At 35.9% G+C, this 22,941-nt stretch overlaps 1 protein-coding gene across 1 annotated transcript; it reads right to left on the bottom strand.

Moving 5' to 3' along the window:
- Positions 1-254: 254 nt before the first annotated feature.
- Positions 255-18,842, bottom strand: LOC141442663 (uncharacterized). Its single transcript, XM_074107707.1, has 9 exons — positions 18,561-18,842; positions 13,823-13,926; positions 12,379-12,526; positions 10,647-10,718; positions 8,980-9,090; positions 8,320-8,498; positions 6,265-6,404; positions 2,254-2,382; positions 255-1,356 (listed from the first exon to the last, which is right to left on the bottom strand). The coding sequence occupies exons 1-9, from the start codon at positions 18,575-18,577 to the stop codon at positions 1,231-1,233; spliced, it is 1,026 nt and encodes a 341-aa protein (XP_073963808.1). The 5' UTR covers positions 18,578-18,842; the 3' UTR covers positions 255-1,230.
- Between the last annotated feature and the right edge of the window lie 4,099 nt (positions 18,843-22,941).

Raw genomic sequence — 22,941 nt, forward strand, 5'->3', positions numbered from 1 at the left:
TACGTTTCTTGTATGGACCCCTCTTAATTTTTAGCTTAATTTAATTTCCATTATTTGTTGTAGCAGCAATAAAAATATATGTATATTATGTTTAAATTTCATCTGTATATCTACTATGGTTCTCGAGATACACACACAAACAGACAAATGGTATCTTAAAAAACAATGTTGTTAAAGTGCGGAACCCTTAATTAATGGAGATCCCCACGCAAAAGCTCTTTGTAAAACCCAATGTGTATTGAATAAAACAAATATTTACTTAAAATGTTTTTTATTTCTATTTTGAGTATTTTACATTGTTCGTAATTTTCTAAACACATTTTTTTCTGCTGGACACTTCACAAAATACAACTTATTACTTGATGTTGTTGTTTTTTTTTTAAGTATGGTTATTTTGCCAGCGTCTAGTAGGTTTTGCCGTTGTGCGGTAAAAAAAATGTATAAAACGAAATATGAGTGGTGGTGGATTTATTTTCTTTCTTTCTTTCTAACTTATTAACTTAAATAATGCATTAAACTTTTTGCTATAACTTTCTAAAAATATTGCTTTTCTAGGCTAGGTTTTTTGACATCACTAATCCATTCGCTATATTTGACTATTTTTAATATATTTATAAATCGAAAGTTTTATCGAACGAAAAAACAATTTTAATAGTGACAAAATAGACTTAATTTTATTTTTAATTAATCAGGAGCTCTTGATTATCTCATTGTTTTCTATTCTATTCTAGCCTTATTATTGGTTCATCAAAAACATTCCTTGCGCATCTCTGGCGAAAACTCACTGCATGAAGGTGGTTTTCCTCCGCCGAGGCGGGGCGAGACGATAATTGGGTAGATTGCTAAGTAAAAAAAGATAATGATAATCTATTTAGTGCGTTACATTATTATAAAAATAATGGACAGTGTTTTTTTGGTCAATCCAACAAGGCTAGTTTCTAGGACCAAAGGGGCGACTGGCGTGAAGCTGAGCTGAGATTTCATTAATTTGAAGAGGTCATCGAGGTCTAGTGTCATTATTGTTGCGGGGGGGGGGCATATTCATATTTAGCCTCTAGGGCGGTTAGAAGTCTAAACCCACAGACACCCACAGTTACGGAGCGGTGCCTGGTTTTTTGATTCTCAAATTGTACCGGTGGTTGTAGTCTTTGGTGAAAATGGTTCGGCGCGATTTTAATTCTCATCCCACATCGCCTCGCCTCGCTGGTGGAAAGCCCCTTTAGAACTTAATCAATCTTTTAAATGTAGTTTATTCTTTAGCCACGGCATGAAATGCCATACGTCCACGTACGAAGCGATATTTTGATTCGCCGATGTAAATAACCCATTCACTGTATATGATGGGGGGCTGTCAAGCTGGAACAATAAAAAACATAAAGTTAGACGTATAAATAATAAATATCACGGAACACTTGACACCATGTGACTTATTAGTTCATACTCCTATCACAGAACAAGTATTAGTACAAGTACAGAAGGTTCTCTCTTTTGATGTTGACGAAAGCCGCCATTTTATATGGCTACGTATTTTTTTTAAGCAACATTGAACTCTAGCGCTGCGCGGGAAGGTCGTTATTATTCAGCACCAACGTTTTGGTTTAGGATAGGGTTGTAAATCAATAAAAAAATAATACTCACATATAACTTAAGAGTAAATTCGGACAAATTACTTAGTTTTCTAGCATTTTAAAATTGACGCGCCTACGATCTCCGACGGTCACAAAATGGATAATTGTACAAGGTCGCGTGCCGAATGCGTCGTCGGCTGCCTCAAAGGTTTTGTACGCCCGCAGTGGGCATTGGTAAATCGTGAATTATACCTATCTGTTCTATTGTCGCACTCGCACTTAATGTTTTCGAACAGAATTGGGTTAGTCAGTGTAATGTTATGTACAGAATATGAATATATAAATAAAATAAATATGAATGCAATATTTATTTGCACTCATCGTACTCAACCAGTTTTACGAAAATCACACAGCTACACGTAGCGTTACGCGGCGCGACTAGTTCGAGCGAGACTGCGAGCGTGCATGCCGGGCGGTGCTCATAGCCCTAGTGAGTTAACCCACGCCGGCGTGGGCTGTTTTGATACTTACAAAATCGCACCTATATCGCGGAGTGCGCCGCGCCTGCTCCTATGCCAGTGACGTATTTGTGACTGCTGTGGGATATGCGCTATGCACATATTTTTCATATAAGACGTTGGGCCTTACGAGGTTAAGACACCAGCGTACGGCAACCGTAACTAACCGAGCAGTAGAGTCCGGCGGCGAGCTCCGGCACGTAGTCGCCGGGCGGCGTCAGCGCACACGTCAGCGACTCCGGCAGCGTACTGTTGGCCAATGTGCACGCCGACCGCACGGGGATCACCGACTCGATCTGAAATGGACACGCGTTTAGACACTAAAGAGGTTAAGACAATTTGGTAAAAATATGGTTTTTCCTACTCAGAATCAAGAACACAATCGATTCCGATCGAATAAAAGAAATTTCCCCCAAAAAATGGCAGTTTTGCGACGTTTTTTTCGTACATTCCACAGTACCTATGAGCGTGACTAATAAAAATTTATATGAAAAACCGGCCAAGAGCATGTCGGACACGCCCAAAATAGGGTTCCGTAGCCATTACGGAAAAATTAAGTAATATTTCGTATTTTATACGGAATCTTCCAAGTTTAGGTATATTTTATACCTTAGGCTGCTATTTACTCATAAGCTATTAATAATTGGGTGATTCTAATAAAAGTGGCATTATAATCTGCCAATGAGTTTTTGAATACAAAGTACATTAAATATACGTTTTTCAGAAAAAATAAAAATTGACATATGTAAACATAGACCTTTTACACCGAGGCCAGGCCATTTTATTTATTTAACCTTATTACTTTAAAAAATAAATAAATGTAAGTACCGATTTTCACTGTAGTCTGTCTTGTCCAAAAGGGACATGCTCCCGGTGTTAGGCCTGTGAATTATTTGTGTACTATTTCACAAATTATATTTTATAATATATTGCAAAAACAATAATACGATATTCATTTAATAATAATACGGTCCTAAATAAATCATTTTTTCACCTCAGCACCTCAAAAAGGCAGGTTTTGCTATGAGAAATCAGTGAGCAAAATCGCATTTTGCTCACTCCGTGAGACAAAGTAACTTTTTAATTATTTTTTTTAAATGCTGAGTACAGTGTTGGGTCTACTCACTGAATTACAAATATTTGAACTTTACTTTGATCTGTCATTTCACTTCAACTCGAAAAAACTAAGAGATAGGATCAAATTTGTCGATTACAAACTTAAATTAAATTTTTGGTATTAAAAATATATCGAAATATTTCCAAAATGTAAATTTTCCCGATCTTTTAATAAAGTATGAAACCTCGTTGCACGAAAGCCGCTTCTCTTGTTTTTTTTTATAAAAGAATTCCGTATACTGCCTCTACAGTATAATTATTATTTGTTAAATTGAATGATTTTTTAACAAATCTATTTATGTTTATGTAATAGAAATCTTAATAAATATCATATTTAAAGGTTTAATTGTTCAACCTTTTCAATTACCCCGAGATGAGGCTTTTTGCAGTATTAAAAAATAAGTGTGACATTAGTACAAGAAGTTAAGATTGCATGTTATGAGTATGCAATTTGTATTGTAGCTACTGGACTCTTTTTATGGTTTTAAATGTAATTATTATATTTGATAATAATCGGATTCTATTTTAAAAAAATGTGTTTGTTTTGTAAACAGGTAGGTATATGTGGTTTTATTCTTATGTTACATTTAAATTATGTTCTCGCTGCTGAGGTGAAAAATTGTATGTGTCACACGAGACCAAAGTTTTTTTGCATCTCGTGTATTTCAATCCCTTGCTGATCTCAGGATTCTAACCTAGAATCACTCGCTAACGCTCGTGATTCAATTATAGAATCCTTCGCTTACTCGGGATTCAAAATCAACACTCGCAACAAAAAACAACTTTGCTCTCTTGTTGCACAAATAACTATTATACATCAATATTCAAACTCAAAGTTTGTCCAGCGATTTTTTCACTGTAGTCTGTGTGTTCGCATTGTTGGGTCTCACTCACACACGGAGAATGATAGACACACCTTAATCATCGGTAAACATTCGGCCAATATCTGGCTCGCCGCCGTACGGTACGGTTAGAGACCTTCTGTCATAGTTTTGTGGCGATTAATGATCGAAGGCGGCAAACTGGAGTTTGTAACGGGTATGTTAACTTTACATTGTCTCGATTATTTTATGTTATTTATATGGGACGTTATTAGATAATCATTTTAATGTGATATTATGACGTATTTACTTACGTTATTAAGAGTGGCACATTCATATTTTTGACGGTTTTAGAGTAAATGTCTTTTGAATCCTTTTTTCACTTTAATCTGTGTCACTTTAATCTGTAACTGAAGCAAAGACTAAAGTGACTCATGGCAGAAAAAAGTGAACTATAAATTATATTATTTAAAAATTGCATATAATTTCTAAGAATAACTTTATGGACTTTTTTTTAAGTAGTACTAACAGTGTTCTACCAAAGTAAATGTAGAGAATTGCTTTTTATTAAACTAAACACTTATAATTTCACTTTGTGTGTCTGTTTATCTATCCGCACTAGATCCATTAGTACTATAGCTGTAATTTTGCGTAAATATAGCTTTTGCAAATTTTTTTGGAGTGTGACCCCCTCCCCCCTCTAAAAGTGAAACTATTGGCTTGAAAATTAAAAAAAACAATCATGGTGATCCTGTTTATAACTAAAATTTTTACAGTTTGTAAAAAATCATTCGTATAAAATAGTGGTGTCGTTACTTGTTTAAAGCGAATTTTTTCGTGTTATTTTGCCTAGGTACGTTCTTATTTGGCCAGTTTTTACTATCTGATGTCATTCATTTCATCGGAGGGACTGATTTGATTGCATTGTATTGTAATTAAATCGTAATATTTTAGGGCCGACATGTAATGGGGAAACCAATACTAAACAAAAGACAAGAGAAGAGAGGTTAGCACGAAAAAGGGAGAACGAAAAGAAAAGATACGAAAAAATAAAAAGAAATCCAGAAGTCTATGCTGAGTTCCAAAGGAAACATAAAGAACAATATCAGCGAAGAAAACAGGAAGGAAAAATAAAAAATATACATGATTTAGCAAATGTTTTTTGTTTTACGGCTCCATTTTAAAAAGTCGTAAAACAAAAAACATTTGTTTAAGTGGTAGGAGTTTAGGGTTAAAAGGATGCTAGTAAATTACAAATAACCCTGTATAAAATATGAATAATTTTGAAATAATTTTATTTTCTTATATATGCCTCAAAGAGACTCATATTTTTTTAAGAAATTACATTTAGGGGCTGTTTCACCATCCATTGATTAGCGTTAACCGACGGTTAAATGTGATGCCGTCTCCGTCTATTCGAACAAAACAAATAGAGACGGCATCACACCTAACCGCCAGTTCACACTAATCAATGGATGGTGAAACAGCCCCTTAAACTTATGATACATTTCTTTTGATTTTTGATATAATTATCTTTAACCTGGTAACTTTTCACTACTAGCCTGTCTAATTTAACTTTAGCCTGCTTCATCAATATTTCAAGAACCCATAACTCTTAAGTTTTTAGGAATACTTTGTTCCCTTTAACATATTTGTAACAAATGAAATACCAAGAAGCTGTTTTTATGCAAAAAAAGTAAAAAAACATATATATATTTTTTTGAATTAACTTTAGCCTGCCATGCCACTTTTATTAGAATCAGCCAATTCTCAAGCAAACTTAGCCGTTAGGTATAGTTTTCCTTGAAAGTTTGATGTACTTACTACCATCCTGATTTTTTTCAATTTTTTCCACCCACCGGTTTAAAACCATCAGGGGTAAAACGATTTTTCGATTCAGTGATTTGTTTGCGAAATATTCAACTTTAAAGTGCAAATTTTCATTAAAATCGAGCGTACCCCCCCCCCCCCCCTCTAAAATCTAAATCGGTGGGTGGAAAAATTTGAAAAAAATCAGGATAGTAGTAAGTATATCAAACTTTCAAGGAAAACTATTACGGCTAAGTTTGCTTGATAATTAATAGTAGTTTAAGAGTAAATAGCAGCCTAAGTTATAAAATATACCTAAACTTGGAAGATTCCGTATAAAACGCTCTTGGCCGGTTCTTTTAAAACACATCGCTACAAAAAGTCGCCGTGGGCGAGGGCCCTTATTATAAGAACAAGGTATTTGAATCTTACTCGTAAGTCGGTTTCGCTAGTGGTGACGCACGCGGTGACGACAGATGGCGCGCCCTGCGGCAGGCAAGCGGGGTACGACCACGTGGGGGACTGGTCGAGAGACCCCAGCTGGAGGATTGCTATGTTGTTGCGGTCATCACCTGGATAGAAGATGGTATAGTTCAATTCACGATAATAAGTCAGTAAAGGTCTGACTAATTTCGAACTTTTCGGAAGATCATTTTCATGGCTACTTGGGTCTTAAATCGAGTTTAGCGCGGCATGTTTCGAGGTGGCGCGCAATGCGTCTGCAGCTGCCGCCGAATCGCGTTGCTCCTAGAGGAAGGGCTATGAGTTAGCGCGAAACATGTCAAGCTAAGCTCGATTTGAAACGTGAGTTAACCGGGTTTATTTCATTAAACAATTACAGCCTTATTCATAAAAAAAACCTTAATTAAGGTTTGATCGGTCTGTTACTTAGCAGACCGATTAAGCTTGTTAGACGGTTGTCAAGAAGTATGATTCATAAACGCTTGCTAGCAGTCTGTTAGTTGTTGAGCTGCTGATAGACGGATTAGACGCGTTATGTTGGCCATCTTGACAAATCAAAGACAAAAAATGGCCTCATCGATAATTTTAAAAAAAGATTGACAGCAGTGACAGCTAATTAGCAGGAAAAAAAAAATAAAAACGGGAGATGTTTGTTTTCCCGCCATTTCCGATCCGCATGTTTATGTTTAAGTGCAAAAAGCCGTAATTATGTAAATCATCCTAATTTTATTTTTTTCATATTTATTGTTACTAAAGTAGTCAAGTGGCAGTTATAAATACCTAATTTAGAGGATTTTAAAATACAAATTCCTGAAAATATTTTCTCCTGGATTATTTTTAATCTTTGCGTAACCCTCCCTTCACTAAAAATATCTTCGGTATGGTTTTTTGCTCTTGTCAAAGTCAGCTGTTCAAACTTGTGGCGGCCATTTTGTGACTTAGCAGAAGATAAAGGAGGGTCTACGGTCCTCTAACTTTAGCAGAACTGATCGACTGATTAGCGCTAACAGACGTTTATGAATCATGTTTTTTAGCATCGGGCCTTCAAGGGGCTCTAACTTTTTATGAATAAGGCTGTTAATGTTAGGCCTAAGATGGGATAAGTACCTCAAGTATGGGATGGGAAACCCTATAAATAAGTAAGTACGTATAATTAATATATTTTTTTGCCAAAAAAGGTTTACCACCCCATTTACATAATATATGCCGGGACTTGCCTTTGAATAAGAAAAATTGTGTTTATTCCGAATCTAAACCTTATATTTACAAGTTTAAAGTACACTTTTCATTGTCTTGTTTAATTTTTTTTAAGGTTTCGAATACTAACATATAAGCACCCATAGTATGGCCGATACCATCACTAGACGGACTTACCTTAAGCTACACGGGAAGACCGTCTACTCGCCGAATTTTAGAAAATATTTTTTTTTTTTTTGCTTAATTTGTGATTAAAATGATCTGTCTCTATAGCTTGACTATTATTTATGAAATTCTTCATCGTATGCAAGTACAAGTGTTAACGCAGGTGAATAATTAACGCAGCTAGATCACTCCGAGGTAAAAAAATAAATAAAGTAAGTCTTGCCCACAGTGACCTTACTTAATTTTGTATGATTTTTTTAAACATTGTCTGAAAAACACTTATTTCGTATCTCTATTGACGTGAAAGATCTAACATATACAAAATCTACATATTTGGGTTCGTCTTTGACGTCTCTAAAAACAGGTCGAGGGTTTTCATTTGAAACTAATTAACACAAAAGTTATGACCAGAAAACCAGTTTTTTGGCCTAAATTTGTTCAACTTTGATGCCAAATATCTCGAAGACAATGAACTTTGAAGTAAATATGGGATACTATATTGCTTAAAGCCGTTGTTTTTAATATAATACGCTACAAAAAACACTAGAAAACTAAGGAATTCAGATCGAAGGTCATTGAGGCATGGGATCCCCTTAAGCATTTTCTCAATAAGTGCATTGTAAATTTCTTTGAGAAATAAAGTTCTTTAACCATATTATCTACCTGGGGTGTAACTCTCGTGCATTATAACCTCCCTGACGGCTTCGCGCGCGCCGTTCCTGACGAAGGCCACCTCCAGAGTGTCGGCGGCGCGAGCGCGTACGCACGACGCGAGAGTGATGAGGGCCATTTTGTCCTCGTGGATGAAAGTCGCGGCGCAGAGCGGACTCTCCAAGCTTTTGCTGGAAAATAAAAAGCTTATTATACGGTGTAAGCATTTATAAGTATAAACTGAAAGTGTTTCAGGATTGTTAACAAACCTAACCTACTTTTATTTTCTTTAAAAACCGGTCATAAACATTGATTCGTTTTTAATTTTTAATTTTCATTCAATTTTTATGAAATAATCGAGAAAAACTAACAAAAATGCAACGTTGCCAGCTCAGCAGGTATAAACGCTCTAAAAAAAATTATTTCATGGTTTTTGTAGTCAGTTAAATTTTTGGTTAATATTTTTTTATAATCGGTGTGATGGGGTGACAAATAAATATGACCAAGTGCGGGTAGTTCGAAGGAATCGCGCTGCCAGACAGACTTCACAACCTACACTTCAGTCTACTCATGGCCACGGCCACTGTAACGTCGAGGTAAATATTACTCGTGTGTTTTAGCGTGATAAGTCCAGTTTGTGGTAATATATTTTTTTCTTCTATAGTTAGGTACCTGTACACCCATGCTCGCCAAGGGAACTCCGCTTGTAACATCGACCGCGGGAATTGTCGCCGCCGACGAGGGATACCATCAGGGTTCGGTTTGCCACACCTGTCATTTGACCTGTAATAATCATAATTCGTTAAGGCGTGGCCTAGTGATTTAACCTATGGCCTGTCAGAGGATCGTGGGTTCAAATCCAAACTATCCCGAGGAAACCTGCAAAAACCTGCGAAGCGACTAATGGTGTGTGTGAAGTTCCCAATCCGCACTGGGCCCGCGTCAGAACTACGGCCCAACTTTTTACTGTAGCTGGTTGCCATGGTAACGTCTCCTGGGTCACTTCTTAAAAGTGTCATTTTATGGGGTTACAAATACACTAAAAGTTAGGAGTTTTGACAGTTTTAAGGCAGTTCCTTCATGAAGTAGTATTAACTACTAGAATGCTTATGAGATGAGCCATGGAGGAATTTCGTTGAAACATTAAATTAAAAAAAAAAGCCCGACTGCTTTAAAAACTATATAACCTAACTAAAAAGTTAGAAAACCCCCGACTATGTCACTTCAATGTTCAATATCTGAAAAACGGCTGAACTGATTTTGATAAAACATGTCTAAGAACCATTGCTAGAAAACCTGCTATCAAATAAAAAAAACCGCATTCAAATCGGTCCACCCGTTTAAGAGCTACGGTGCCACAGACGGACAGACACACACACAGACACAGCGGTCAGACTTAGAACACCCCTCTTTTTGCGTCGGGTGTTAAAAACTATTGTTATTCTGTCCCGTATAATATGTATAGGTAGGTAAACCGCAAAAATATTTCTAACCAAGTGAATCACTGTTGTATCATATGAAAGCAATATATTTCAAAAACCGAAAACCCGACTGCCTAAAAAAATACTAAAACGAAGGCAGTCTATTGCGCTAGAACTCTGTTAAGTAGCTTACTTATGGCTACTTGCTGGAAACACATAAATCTCGAGTTAGCGTTAAGCTCAGTTTAGTAGTGTCAAAATGTATGGAACTGTCAAGCTTAAGCCAGGCTTAGCTACTAAATCTAGATTTATTTTTTCCTGCACGACGGCCTTCAAGTTCAACAGTCGGGACCCATTAGGTACTAAGAATTTTTGAGCTGGTCACGATTTGAATGGGTCCCGACTGTTGAACTTTACTTACACACACTCAAACCCACAACATTTATTGACATATGTATAAAAAACTTGTTCCATTGAACAGTCGTATTTTGATTTTTTTAAATTTATCGTTTTATTTCTCACTGTTTTGATATTTCTGTGAAAATGGTAGATTAAAACTATTATAACCCGTATTTATTTAGAACGGGCTAGTTATAAGCTTTCATTTGATAGCCTACTCGATGGGATTGAATAATAACAAATTTTGAAAAATCACAATTTGGCACCAAAAATCCGCCATTTTGATTTTTCAAGAGTTTCATGTACCCAGTTTCACTCGCGTCATCAAGAATTCAATGACGTATCATTTATCAAAATCGGTTTAGCCGTTGAGTAGTTACGAGAGGACAAAGGAATAGACATACATACATACATACGGGTCAAACACGTAACCCTCCTTCGCAGTCGGGTAAAAAGTTGACTGACCCAATTGTATGTTTATGATGATTGTTTATAAGTAAGTGGATTTTTGTACTGTACCTCAAATTCAACCAGTTACCGGGATCCACGCAGCATAGTTCGACCTGGCTGGTACACTTGTCATTTTTCAATCTGAAACCAAAAATAACATACAAATATAACTCTTTTCTCAAACATGTATGAAATATCGACGTTGTATTACAAGTAATAGGCCGGGAAGTATCGCGCTGCAGGCGCTGCGGCTCGCCTGCCTGCGCGCGGTTACTCTAGCGGCCTGCAAAGAGATTTCATACAAATTTCCCGTCCTCGGCCGGCAATGCAACCGTCTTTTGTTTCAACGCGAGCTGTGGCACGGCTCGCGCCAGCCGCCAGCACCACCGCCCGCAGCCGCCCGCCGCCAGCAGCCACACAACACGGCGACCAGACTACCGTCCCGCCAGCTTCAATTCTTGTTTTTTTTTTTATTTCATGTCATGTTTGAGAAAAGTACTATACAAGCCTCGGCCGGAACGCGGGGTTGCCGGCCTTGCATCCCTTTCCGGATCGCTATCGCTCGGCCGTCTATATCTGCTTGGCCGGCAACCCCCTATTTACCGGCCTCTACAGTAATGTAGTATTTCTTCCAACTATGATTTAATTTCATCATAACCGCACTAAATACCCAGCACAAAACGGGACTTTTCTGCTCTAGAGCAGAAAAAATGTATGAAAATCCTTTATTGCATTGTTTTAGATTTTTTTTATTGCACCACCGAAGAGGTAACACAAGACTAAGTATTTTTGCTATAAAATTAGCCTGAATAGTTTAAAAAATCTAGTGTTAGGTTGGTAAATCTGACGGTCTTATGAAATTTGACAGATTGCGTTCACAAAATGGTTGCTACCAATCCTACCAAAAATAGTAAGTAGCCGTGTTTTAAAAAAAACTTTGTGTTTGGTTGGCCAACCTGGCGCCCATCCGAAATTTGACAGATCGCGGGTAAAAATATCTGCTTCTAACTCTGCCAAAAAAAAGTAAGAAATTGAAAAAAAAAACAAATTGGCGAGAACCTTGCGAATTTTCCGTGGATATTTTTTAAACTTATAAAAATGGAATCATCGAGTTCTAGGTACTGACGTTTCTTTCCCATTAATTGTTTAGCATGACTTTTTTTTTGTCTACTATTCCTGTAACAGTTGAAAGAAAAGCAGATTATGCACCTCGCATATTAAGTAATTTATATTGCCCTCATGCTTTATATTATATATATTTTTATTATTATATTTTGTATTTTATTTCTTTAATTGTATAATATAGTTTTTAAGTATTTAATTTGTAATTATATTATTATGAAAAAATGACTTTCTGACAAGTTTCTTGCGGCGCATTCTTCTTGGCAATGATGGTCTTTCCGAAAGCGCTGGTAGTTTAAAAAATGACGTGTAAAAGTGCCCATTGCGGCCTATTTACTGAATAAATCATTTGAATTTGAATTTGAAACAATACGGCAAATGGATTAGAGCAACGCATTCGTCGATATAGGAATATGCCCGATACGATGTGCCCGGTATAGCTAGGAAGCTATACCGGGCACATCGTGATATGCCGAAAAAAGAAATAAATTGGTTCGACGAGCGAAGCGAGCGTGCTGCGGTAGCGGCCGGCGAAGTGCCAGAATCTGCCTAAACGTCACAAGGCTAATCGTTAAACGGCGAGTACTGAACGATATGGCGGATGTCCCTTAGCCAATTCATGATATGGCGCCATTTCACGATATGCCTAGGAATTTCGTGATCTGGCAGTGATGCTTACACGACTTTGACGGGGTTGATCCGGTAAAGCGAGTTCTGGATGCTGTCGTTGCAAAAACGGCACTCGTAACAGTTGTTCTTGGCTCCCTTGCCTTCCACGGAGACGCAGTCTTTAGGCTTCTCCACGTTGGCGTCGATGTCCGCGGCATCTAAACAACATACAAGACTATTTCACAAAAAGTCTGTCTGTTTTTCAGTTGTTCACTTATTAAAAAAAAAACCTGACGCTATTTCACCACAAAAAATACTTAAGTAATATTGTTTTTAAATATATATACAAAACCTTGCGGTAAAAGTGATAAAAAGTCCGATAATCTTTGTTGTTGAATCTAATAGAAAGTCTTAACTAATAATCTTAACTAGTAATCTTTCCTGGCGTCAAGAAATTTTGAATGTTTTATTTAGTTCTATGTTATAATGATCTCGTCATTAGGGTTAATAATTTCTTGACAAACTTCTTGTCAATATCATGACGGGACAACTTTTTGAGAAATATTTATAATTGTTAAGTAGCTGGGCGTAAATCTGACATACCTACAATACAATAAGGGTCAATATCATTTTAGTGTAACGGGCTGCCATGGTAACGCTCCAGTCACTATAACTTTTTTCACCTGTGACGTTTCGAGTTTGATAGTTTTAGAGATGTACTATTTATCGAATGAACTATCGATTTTTCTAAGATAGTGCCTATTTTTGGAGAAGTTGCATTATATTTAAAAAATATATATTTTTCCAGTTTTCCGCCCACCGGGCCACTGTTTTCTCGTTCTCGCTCGAAATAATCCCTCAAACGATGTTGTGATGCCGTCTCTATTTGTTTTGTTCGAATAGACGGAGACGGCATCACATTTAACTGTCGGTTAACGCTAATCAATGGATGGTGGAACAGCCCCTTAGAGTTCCCTATTATCCAATAATGAACCGCTGCTATTGCCGATAATGTTGTGTCACGTCACTACTCTGTTCCGTTTTACACATTACGTCATTTAACAATATAAATCTTTTTCTATCGTACTTGATAAAGTCTATTTAACGGACTCTGGTATTGCTATATATTTTTAAAAAGTACAGTTTTACATTTTTTTCATTATTTTGCTTCAAAATAGAAATTATTTTTATAAAATATTTTGCGAACATAGTATGTGTAATTCGGAAAATTTTCAAGTGTCCCAGAACTCATCATAGGTGAAAAATACAATAATTTATCCTACTAACGCCCAAGTAAAATTTTTGATTAATGAACATCAAACTTTATGTCATTTATGATAGAGTTTGATGTTCAAATTACAATATGTCCTTTATGAAGGACGTGTAAAGAGTGTATTTGCAACTGGCGCTACTTGCTGATATAATTTTGTCAGGAGTCTATTTAAAATATATTTTTGACTTGCTTGGCGAGGGAGTTAGGGATTTTTAATATATCTGTAAGCAATGTACCCTACCTATATTTACTCCGAAAATGTCGTTTAAGATATCTTCAAGTGATTGAGAAGTGGGTTCCGTCACAGCCAGAGTCGAGTGGACCACCGCCAAAATCACGAGGAACCTGAAAAATGATAATGATAATGAATGATCAATTGTTCTTATATCGCTAGTAATAAATTAAAAATCACATATATTTATTTAAAGAAAGACAATATAAAGCAGGATAATTATGAGTTTACATACATAAAAAAGAACTAACCTAAGATAGCTTAACTAACTGTAACAATGAAAATTATAAAAAGAATACCCCTTCTAAAAGATCTGCCTGTGGCAGGGTTCCCATGACGCTGGCCGCATTACCCCTTTGGATCGCAAGTGAGATCCGCTGGGATAAGTACGCGCCAGCTCTTGGGTCCCCAGAAGCGTCGACCAACCGGGACGACAGGGCCTTTATAAAAAACTTCATGTCGGCTGACCAGGGCCCTAAGGTCTCAACAGCAAGCGCCGCAAACTCGTAATCCTTTAATAAGGAGGAGTACTTGCGACGCTTGAGTATTTGAGCCTGATCAGCCACAGCGCCGGCTTGTGAGCTAGTTGCCTGGATGTGGGACAGAGCGAAAGTATCAACGCATGTCGCGTCCCACACCAGGGCCCTACCGAGCTTCCATGGCACCAGGGTGACCCCGTCTGGACGCTTGCCATCGTCCCTTGCCATGCCGGCTGGCTCTAAAGCCAATCTGATCAATTGGTTTTTTAGCACAGGTACCTAAAGTAGGTAGGAAGGACTAGTTACGACAGTTTGGCGGCAAAACATGTACAATTGTACATCAATGAAACTTTATTTATAACTTTAACCTATTTTAACCTTATTTAACCTTTTTCAGGACCCTCCACCACCCGTTAGCTCCACCCCCACCCTCCAGTACTTTTAGTATGTGGTTTAAAACACCATCCTATGCCAAAATTCGCTTATACACGAGTTATTTCCCCTGAGAGGCAGTTTTTAGTCTTCGTTGGATAGGCTATATAGAAGGTGACTCAAACAAAAAAAAAACCGTTTTAGCCGTTACTGGGTTTTTCTTTATTAGATAAAACACACTCACTAAGTGTTATTTTCATTTTTTTTTACGAATTAGCTATTTTGTTTGTTAAATTAAATTCGCTTGTTTAGATACTAGTTGCAATTGTACCTACTTTTAAGGAAGAGCGGAGGCTCTTATTACAGATATATTCTTACCTAAATTGAGGCTCCAGCCACAATTAAATGTAACACGCAATGGTTTATGAATAAATTATTATTATTGTTATTATTAAAAAAGAGACTAAGCTTTACCACAAATTTGAATTCTGCACGGGCGAAGTAGCGAATAACAGCTAGTTACCAATAATACCTACATGGTGCACTGTTCATTGTCCTGTTTCTTATCATGTTGTGTTTGTATTGTTTTTTTCCTTGTTAAGTTTATGTCGAATATTTATAAATTGGATAACTTAGTTATTTAAATAAAAATGTTTTTCTTTAATGTTTTTTACTATTTATGGTACCTTGTTTTCTTAGTTCTTCTTTATTTGTCTATTTAGTCATATCTTTGGTTTGTTCTTTTTTGTTCTTTATTGTATAGTATTTTTTATATGTATACAAAGTATTTTAATTAGAATTTAACATGCAATTTCTAAAAAGGACCTAGTACATTCTACAGGTGGCCATAGGGCTGGCTTTTCCTCGGTCAACGTATTGGCATTGCCATACGACGAGGAAACGCAGCCAGCCCTACGGGCACCCTGCCCCATAGCGGTAAGTGGGTAATAGAATATATCAAAACAAAACAATAATATTCATTATGTATAACTTCACTTTCTATATTTTTTAAATATAACATACGTTTGCTATAATGCTCATAACGTATAATGATAAAATATATAATGAGTTATGGACATAAATACATTCAGTATAACGATCAAATTATATAACATTCGCAACCTCTAACAACCAAAACATATAACATTAATTTAATCTTACAACGGAAACATAACGCTCAAAAATATAAAAAAAAAACACTTTTACGGTTTCCTCGCTGCTATAAAAAAACCTTAACATCCTGAACCTAAACCACAGTGTAAGTTCTTTAGACTTTGCCTAAACTATGCAAGTCGCTACCGCTTCGAACCGTCTTGCTCGCTCGCCTCGCTCGCTCGCACAAATTTTGAAGTAAAACTTTGCAATACAAAAATTAAAGGGTTGATAAGAAGCACCTAATTTTCTGGTTTTAAAATTTACCATGTATTTTACAAACAAACTATATCACTTGATATTATATCATATTAATGTTATATAAGAAGTTATTACGTATTATAAGCGGTATGCCTTATTGTATGTTATTTCTTATGAAAGTATATAAAACAACTGTTATACTAATCGAACGTTATACTTAATGAAATTATAGTGTTTCATGTTATATACATATAATGTAATTATACATAATGAACGTTTATAATATGAAATTATATCTATCGTTTTTATATAACTTGGGAGATATTAGTGAATACTCGTAGATTTTTAAGTTTCGAATAATATTATGTTTAGTTTAAGTTCAATTTTGCTTGTGTTTTGTAATGTCGTATTTTTTAATTATTGTATGTGCCTATAGTATTCATGTGTCTATAAATATTACTTTCCTTATTAAAAAAATATACACCCTATATAATAATGATCGAATTTTGTTCTTGGTGAGAAAACAAATTTGTTTGAACTATAACTTTGGTGGGAACTGTTTGGGCGTAACTTTTAACTTTGTAAGCTGAGTAGGGGTCACCGAGGAGAGTTGTGACATAGGAGACCAGTGACAACGTCGATTTTTGAAAACTTATTAACTGCTAGCTAGCTCGCAACAGCAGTTCGAAACTTGAACTAAAAAACGTGCGCTGTTGTGAGCTCGCTGGCAGTTATACTTAATACTTTTCGGATAGGTTAGGTACGGTGACACATGTCATTAAGCAATGAGGGTTGTGACAATGTAAATTCGAATCGATTTATTGCGATTCTCGATTAAATATGCTAAGGATGTGTAATCGATTTTATTACTGATAGTTTATATTTTTAACTAGTTTTTGCCTGCGGCTTCGCCCGCGTAGCAAGTGTTTTTGCTTGCCTATCGGGATCTCAAAAACCATGCGGTCTTCTTTGGCACTATATCAAAACTAATAAAGGTAAAAAAAATAACAAAAACCGTAATAACAAAATTGAATAACAAAGTAACAGTTCAAAACATCAGACAATACGAAACACTACATACAAAGACGCATTTAAGGACCTTCGCTCTCGTACTGAGGTTTAAAAGCGTTTCAGCGACTTTTAAAAGTAATGGTTTTATACAAATTAATTTTAATTTTTTTTTTTTATACAAATTAAGTAGTATTATCAATTAATGTACGCCATCCTAGAACCCAATTGACGCCGCCTGTCACGCTACAAGTATCAAAAAGTTTGGTTTACTTACATTCTTTAAAGGAATGTTTTTTTAGTTTGCTTCTTCCAATAAACTTTAAAGTGTAAAAAAACATTATTTGGAGAAGTCGCTGAACTAATGTCGCTCGCTGTTCGACGAGTACAATCTATGTTTTTAACCCCCGACGCAAAAAGAGGGGTGTTATAAGTTTGGCCGCTATGTGTGTCTGTCTGTGGCACCGTAACTCTTAAACGGATGGACAGATTTGAATGTGTTTTTTTCATTTGAAAGCAAGTTTTATAGCGATTGTTCTTAGACAAGTTTTATCAAAATCGGTACAGCCGTTTTTGAGATATGTACTTTGAAGTGACAATGTCGGGGATTTCCAAGTTTTTGTTGGTTAGGTTATAATGGTTTGCTCCTGTTTAAGAGCCCACCCGGTATGCTGTATGTTTCCTTTTACAAGAAATAACAACAATAATTAATTAAAGAAGCAAAAACATCATTATCTGTATTATAAGTAATTTTAATTTGTCTATTTTCTTTAAATAAAACTTTTTTTTAGGAAATATGTATTATAAATCTATTTATCTACCCAATTTAACACGAAAGAAGTCATAACAATATGCCATATTTCAAAGAATAAATTAGTGGATCAATGAATATAATTGGCTAGTATTCTTCTTTTTTTTGGGTATTTTTATGTTCAATTTATTTTAATTGCAGGTATTTTGTCCAAATAAATCCTTCTTTTTTACTTCTCAATTTATTGAATTAAGTAAGCAATAAAACCAATTGAGGCATCTAAGACCATGAAATAGTAAAAAAAAATGAGTAGGTAGATATATTTTGAAAATGTAATTTTCCTGGTTCCTTTTTAACTTATTGTGTTGTAAATATCAAATCATTGTAATGAAAATTCCAATTTATATATTTTATTTTGTCTTAATATATATTCTGAAATTTTAATGGCTGTAATTGTAGGTTTTAATTTTTATTTATTAATTTGTCAACAAAAAATTACAGCATTACAGTTGAAGCGCCAATGCGCTGTAAAATTAAAATTATACACAAAATAATACGTAGGTACACAAAAACATATAAAATACACAAAAAATTAAGTAGTATTAATCTTTAATAGCACTGGCAGACTACCAAGATACAGGCTCATTCTATTTAGAGTCTGATGGAATTTTTTTATTATGTATTAAGTATTTTGACCAAATAAAATAAACCATTAGGTATCTACCCGGCGCATATTTCAACTAAAGTGAGGTTATGTTTCTAACGTACAAAAGATCGAGCTTACCTGTACATTTTATACATAATTCACTCAGAGAACAGCACAATATTGTTTAAAAAAATAACAACCATCACCCGAGAGGACTAATTTTCATATAATTATAACAATAACCAACCGATTTCTGCTGTTTTTCCCTATACACAACAAAATGACGAGTTGCGTTTTTGCATATCTCGCATCGCTTGTATTACTATAGTGTTAAGAGTCAATATTAAGGTTAAAATTGTTGGTCAGTGTTAAATGTTAAATTGGTAGTTTGAACTGGTTCTTAGCCTGTTGACATCGCGTTGGTATTTACCCGACTGTGATCAAAACAAGTAGATATGTGTTTACATTTCAATTTATGGAGTTTACGCCCGCGGCTTCGCATCCGCGGAATCTCGAGACCGACGTTGGAAATACACATATTTATATAAATAGGCTAAACGACTACAAAAAACTGTTTAGTCCGTCAGATAGGTAATTAAAAAATATTGTGCACGTATTTTTTCTTTTGTTTGACAAACAAAAAATGACGAGGGTACAGTGCTTAGAAGTTTCGAGTGAAGTCACTATATGGACGATTTTTACGTAATAGTGACGTCACAAGCCACTCCGGAAGTTTGATAATCTATACCTTTGTCGATTTTTAATAATTTGATAAACCAAAAAATACGTGTCCAATATTTTTCCATAATCTAACTGTCGGATTAAATAGAATGATATATTTTTAACCCAGTCGTCATCCATATTCGTTTATTGCTATCCCGCGGGAACTGTCCAATTTTCCGGGATTAAAACTCTTATGTTCATCCCTGGGACTTAAACTAGCTGTATGCTGAATTTCATCTAAATCGGCTCAATTGTTTAGACGTGATGATGAAGTAACAGACAAACAGACTTACAAACTTTTGCATTTACAATATTAGTGGGATGCGAAAGTTTGTATATGTTTGTTACTCCTTCACGCTAAAACGGCTGGATGGATTTGGATGAATTTTGGTATGTAGGTAGCTGGACCTCTGGAATAACACTCAGGCTAATTTTTATCCCGATATTCCCACGGGATAGGGATAAAATCTTGAAATAATAACCGCTCGGCTTAGAGTCATGAAATTTGGTATGTAGGTAGCTAGTCGTCTGGAATAATACATAAGCGACTTTTTGATCCGATATTCCCACGGTATACCTAGGGATAAAATCTCGAAATAACAACCACTGGGCTTAGAGCCATGAATTTTGGTATGTAGGTAGCTGGACCTCTGGAATAACACACAGGCTAATTTTTATCCCGATATTCCCACGGGATAGGGATAAAATCTTGAAATAATAACCGCTCGGCTTAGAGTCATGAAATTTGGTATGTAGGTAGCTAGACGTCTGGAATAACACATAAGCGACTTTTTGACCCGATATTCCCACGGGATACCTAGGGATAAAATCTCGAAATAACAATCACTGGGCTTAGAGCCATGAATTTTGGTATGTAGGTAGCTGGACCTCTGGAATAACACACAGGCTAATTTTTATCCCGATATTCCCACGGGATAGGGATAAAATCTTGAAATAATAACCGCTCGGCTTAGAGTCATGAAATTTGGTATGTAGGTAGCTAGACGTCTGGAATAACACATAAGCGACTTTTTGACCCGATATTCCCACGGGATACCTAGGGATAAAATCTCGAAATAACAATCACTGGGCTTAGAGCCATGAATTTTGGTATGTAGGCAGCTGGACCTCTGGAATAACACACAGGCTAATTTTTATCCCGATATTCCACGGGATAGGGATAAAATCTTGAAATAATAACCGCTCGGCTTAGAGTCATGAAATTTGTATGTAGGTAGCTAGACGTCTGGAATAACACATAAGCGACTTTTGACCCGATATTCCCACGGATACCTAGGGATAAAATCTCGAAATAACAACCACCTTACTTACTGGAATTAGGCCATGAAATTTAGGGATGTAGGTAGTCCCATGGAATAAGTAAGTATCTAATTTAAATTTTGTATCCGATTATTTCCCACGGTATGGTTTTGTAAAAAAATTGTTTGTTAAAAAATGAGGTGTAGTCGCCAAGCGGTCTCAGCGGAAGACCAGCGTTGGCCTCTACGGCCAACACTATGCTGAGCTGAGACCGTTTCGCAATTTCGCAAATACTGACATTAATATTTATTTTATACTTGTTTTATTTTGTGTACTTATAATATGTAATTTGCGAATTAGCGAATAAACGTTTCTATTTCTATTTCTATAAAAGTGCCCATCGCGGCCTATTTACTGAATAAATGATTTGAATTTGAATTTGGATAGGGAAAAAATTTGAATCTTCAGCACTGGGTTTAGAGTCTTGAATTTTGTACAGTTATTCACAACACAACCTCAATGAAGACCACGATATAAATATTGGAAATTTCCAGGGAAATTTTGTAAAATCCCGAAAATTTCAATTGCAGTTGTTGTTTTTAAACAATCTATTTTTTCTTCTTTCTTTTAATTATTGTTCGTTGTAATTTATTTATTTCTTGGTTTGTTATAGTTGTTATTATTATTTTTTCTCGTAAGTTTATTTGTGTATGTATAGATAAGTGGTTTATTTATCTATTATATTTGTGTATCGTTCCGTGAGTCACAGACGGTTCTGGCAGAAAATCAGCTCTGCAGGCGTTTAACGCTTCAGCATAATGCTGAGTCAGCGACCGTTTCACTTTCGCGGGGACACACAACATTGTGTATATTGTATTTAATGTTTTCATGTGTTTTTCTGTAATTTTTTATTTTATTTGTGTTAAATTTTGCTGTATATGTGTGTCTTCTGTGTAAGTGAATAAATGTCTTCTTTCTTTCTTTCTTTCATTCTTTCAGTTACCACACCGAATAGTTTACGCGTGCAAAGCCGCGGGTAAAAGCTAGTAATATTATAAATGTGAGTTTGTAAGTGAGTATATGTTTGTTACTTCTTCACTTTGAAATGGCTAGACGGATTTGGCTGAAATTTGGCAAAAAGTTAGTTTATAACCTGGATTAGAACAAAGGATACTTTTTATCCCGATTTTCCCACGGGATAGGAATAAAATCTCTAAATAACAACCGCTGGGCTTGGAGTCATAAAATGTGGTATGTAGGTCGATCGATAGGACATCAGGAATAAAACATAGGCTAATTTTTATCCCGATATTCCCACGGGATAGGGATAAAATCTTGAAATTTCAACCGCTGAGTTTAGAGTTGAAATTTTGTACAGTTGTTGTTAAGCACAACCTCATATGAAGACTACGACATAAATTTTGGGAATTCCCAGGGAAATTTTGTAAAATCCCGGAATTTCAATTGCAACTACCAGCTCGAATAGTTGTGCGAAGCCGCGGGTAAACGCTAGTGTTTGATATAAATCGGTTATTGAACTTTGAATTCAATTATACCTATCAATAACAAAACTCATCTTGATCCTGCTGGTAGTTAGGTATATCGAATAAATTATGTCAACTTGACTCCTTATGAATATTAAACCCTTACAATATACAAAGACCCACCACATAGCAACCATGACGAGAGTAGCTCTTAGATTTTTGTTTAGTTGAAAAAATAAACTAGTATTTTTTAATTCGTAATCCTTTGCGAAGGATAAAACTAGAGGTAAAAAGATGCATTGCCAGCCAAAAGGGGTTTGCTAATTGTTCACCGAAACTTTTTTACTTTTTCTATTGTATAAAACTTGTCGAGTAACTTATCTTGAGTGTATTTGAGTGGAGACCGCATCTTAGTAAACTGTGACGCCCTCCGACGCCCGCTGAGAAGCTGCTAGTGTAAAACTGAGGGCCTACTCCGAAATTTGAAAATCGAAGTTCGTATCGTACCCCTCTCACTCTCACATTAAACGGGCCAATCAACTTTTTTACCGACACTAATCTGTCCGCGACATTTTTCATACAATTGCAGATTTTTGTAAGTAAACATGTTTTTTTCTGTAATTTAATAGATGGTGTACATGAATATGAACACATGCCATCCTACGTAAGTTCAACCTTGTTCTATCTTGTTGCAAGTACTTACGATTGTTTGGCAACGCCAGAGACAATTTTGGTAATGCAGGTGACGCCCAAAGTGTCGGTAAAATAGTTGATTGGCCCAAATACTATATAAGCGTTAGAGGGTCGGAACGACACGAACTTCGATTTCTGAATTTCGTAGTAGCACCGCTGGTTACGTATAGCCACGGGCAGTGCCTCTAGTGTAGCGTTTTCACAAAACATTCGTTTACTATTCGACGACGTAAATCGAGCGTTCGATCGTCGATACGTAACTTTCGATTGTCGATACGTTTCCTAACAAATACAGTGAGTACAGTTCACTTTTCGAATAGAATAGCAACTCACTTCGACTACGTAATGTTTGAGACGAA

The sequence above is a fragment of the Choristoneura fumiferana genome, chromosome 26 (assembly GCF_025370935.1).
Source record: "Choristoneura fumiferana chromosome 26, NRCan_CFum_1, whole genome shotgun sequence".
Classification (NCBI taxonomy): Eukaryota; Metazoa; Arthropoda; class Insecta; order Lepidoptera; family Tortricidae; genus Choristoneura; species Choristoneura fumiferana.

Coding starts and splice junctions, on each gene's coding strand:
- LOC141442663 (XM_074107707.1), bottom strand. Junction 12,527..13,822: donor CATTTTCGGAGTAAATATAG/GTAGGGTACATT, acceptor TATGTTGTTTAG/ATGCCGCGGACATCGACGCC. Junction 6,405..8,319: donor GCACGAGAGTTACACCCCAG/GTAGATAATATG, acceptor TCTTCTATCCAG/GTGATGACCGCAACAACATA.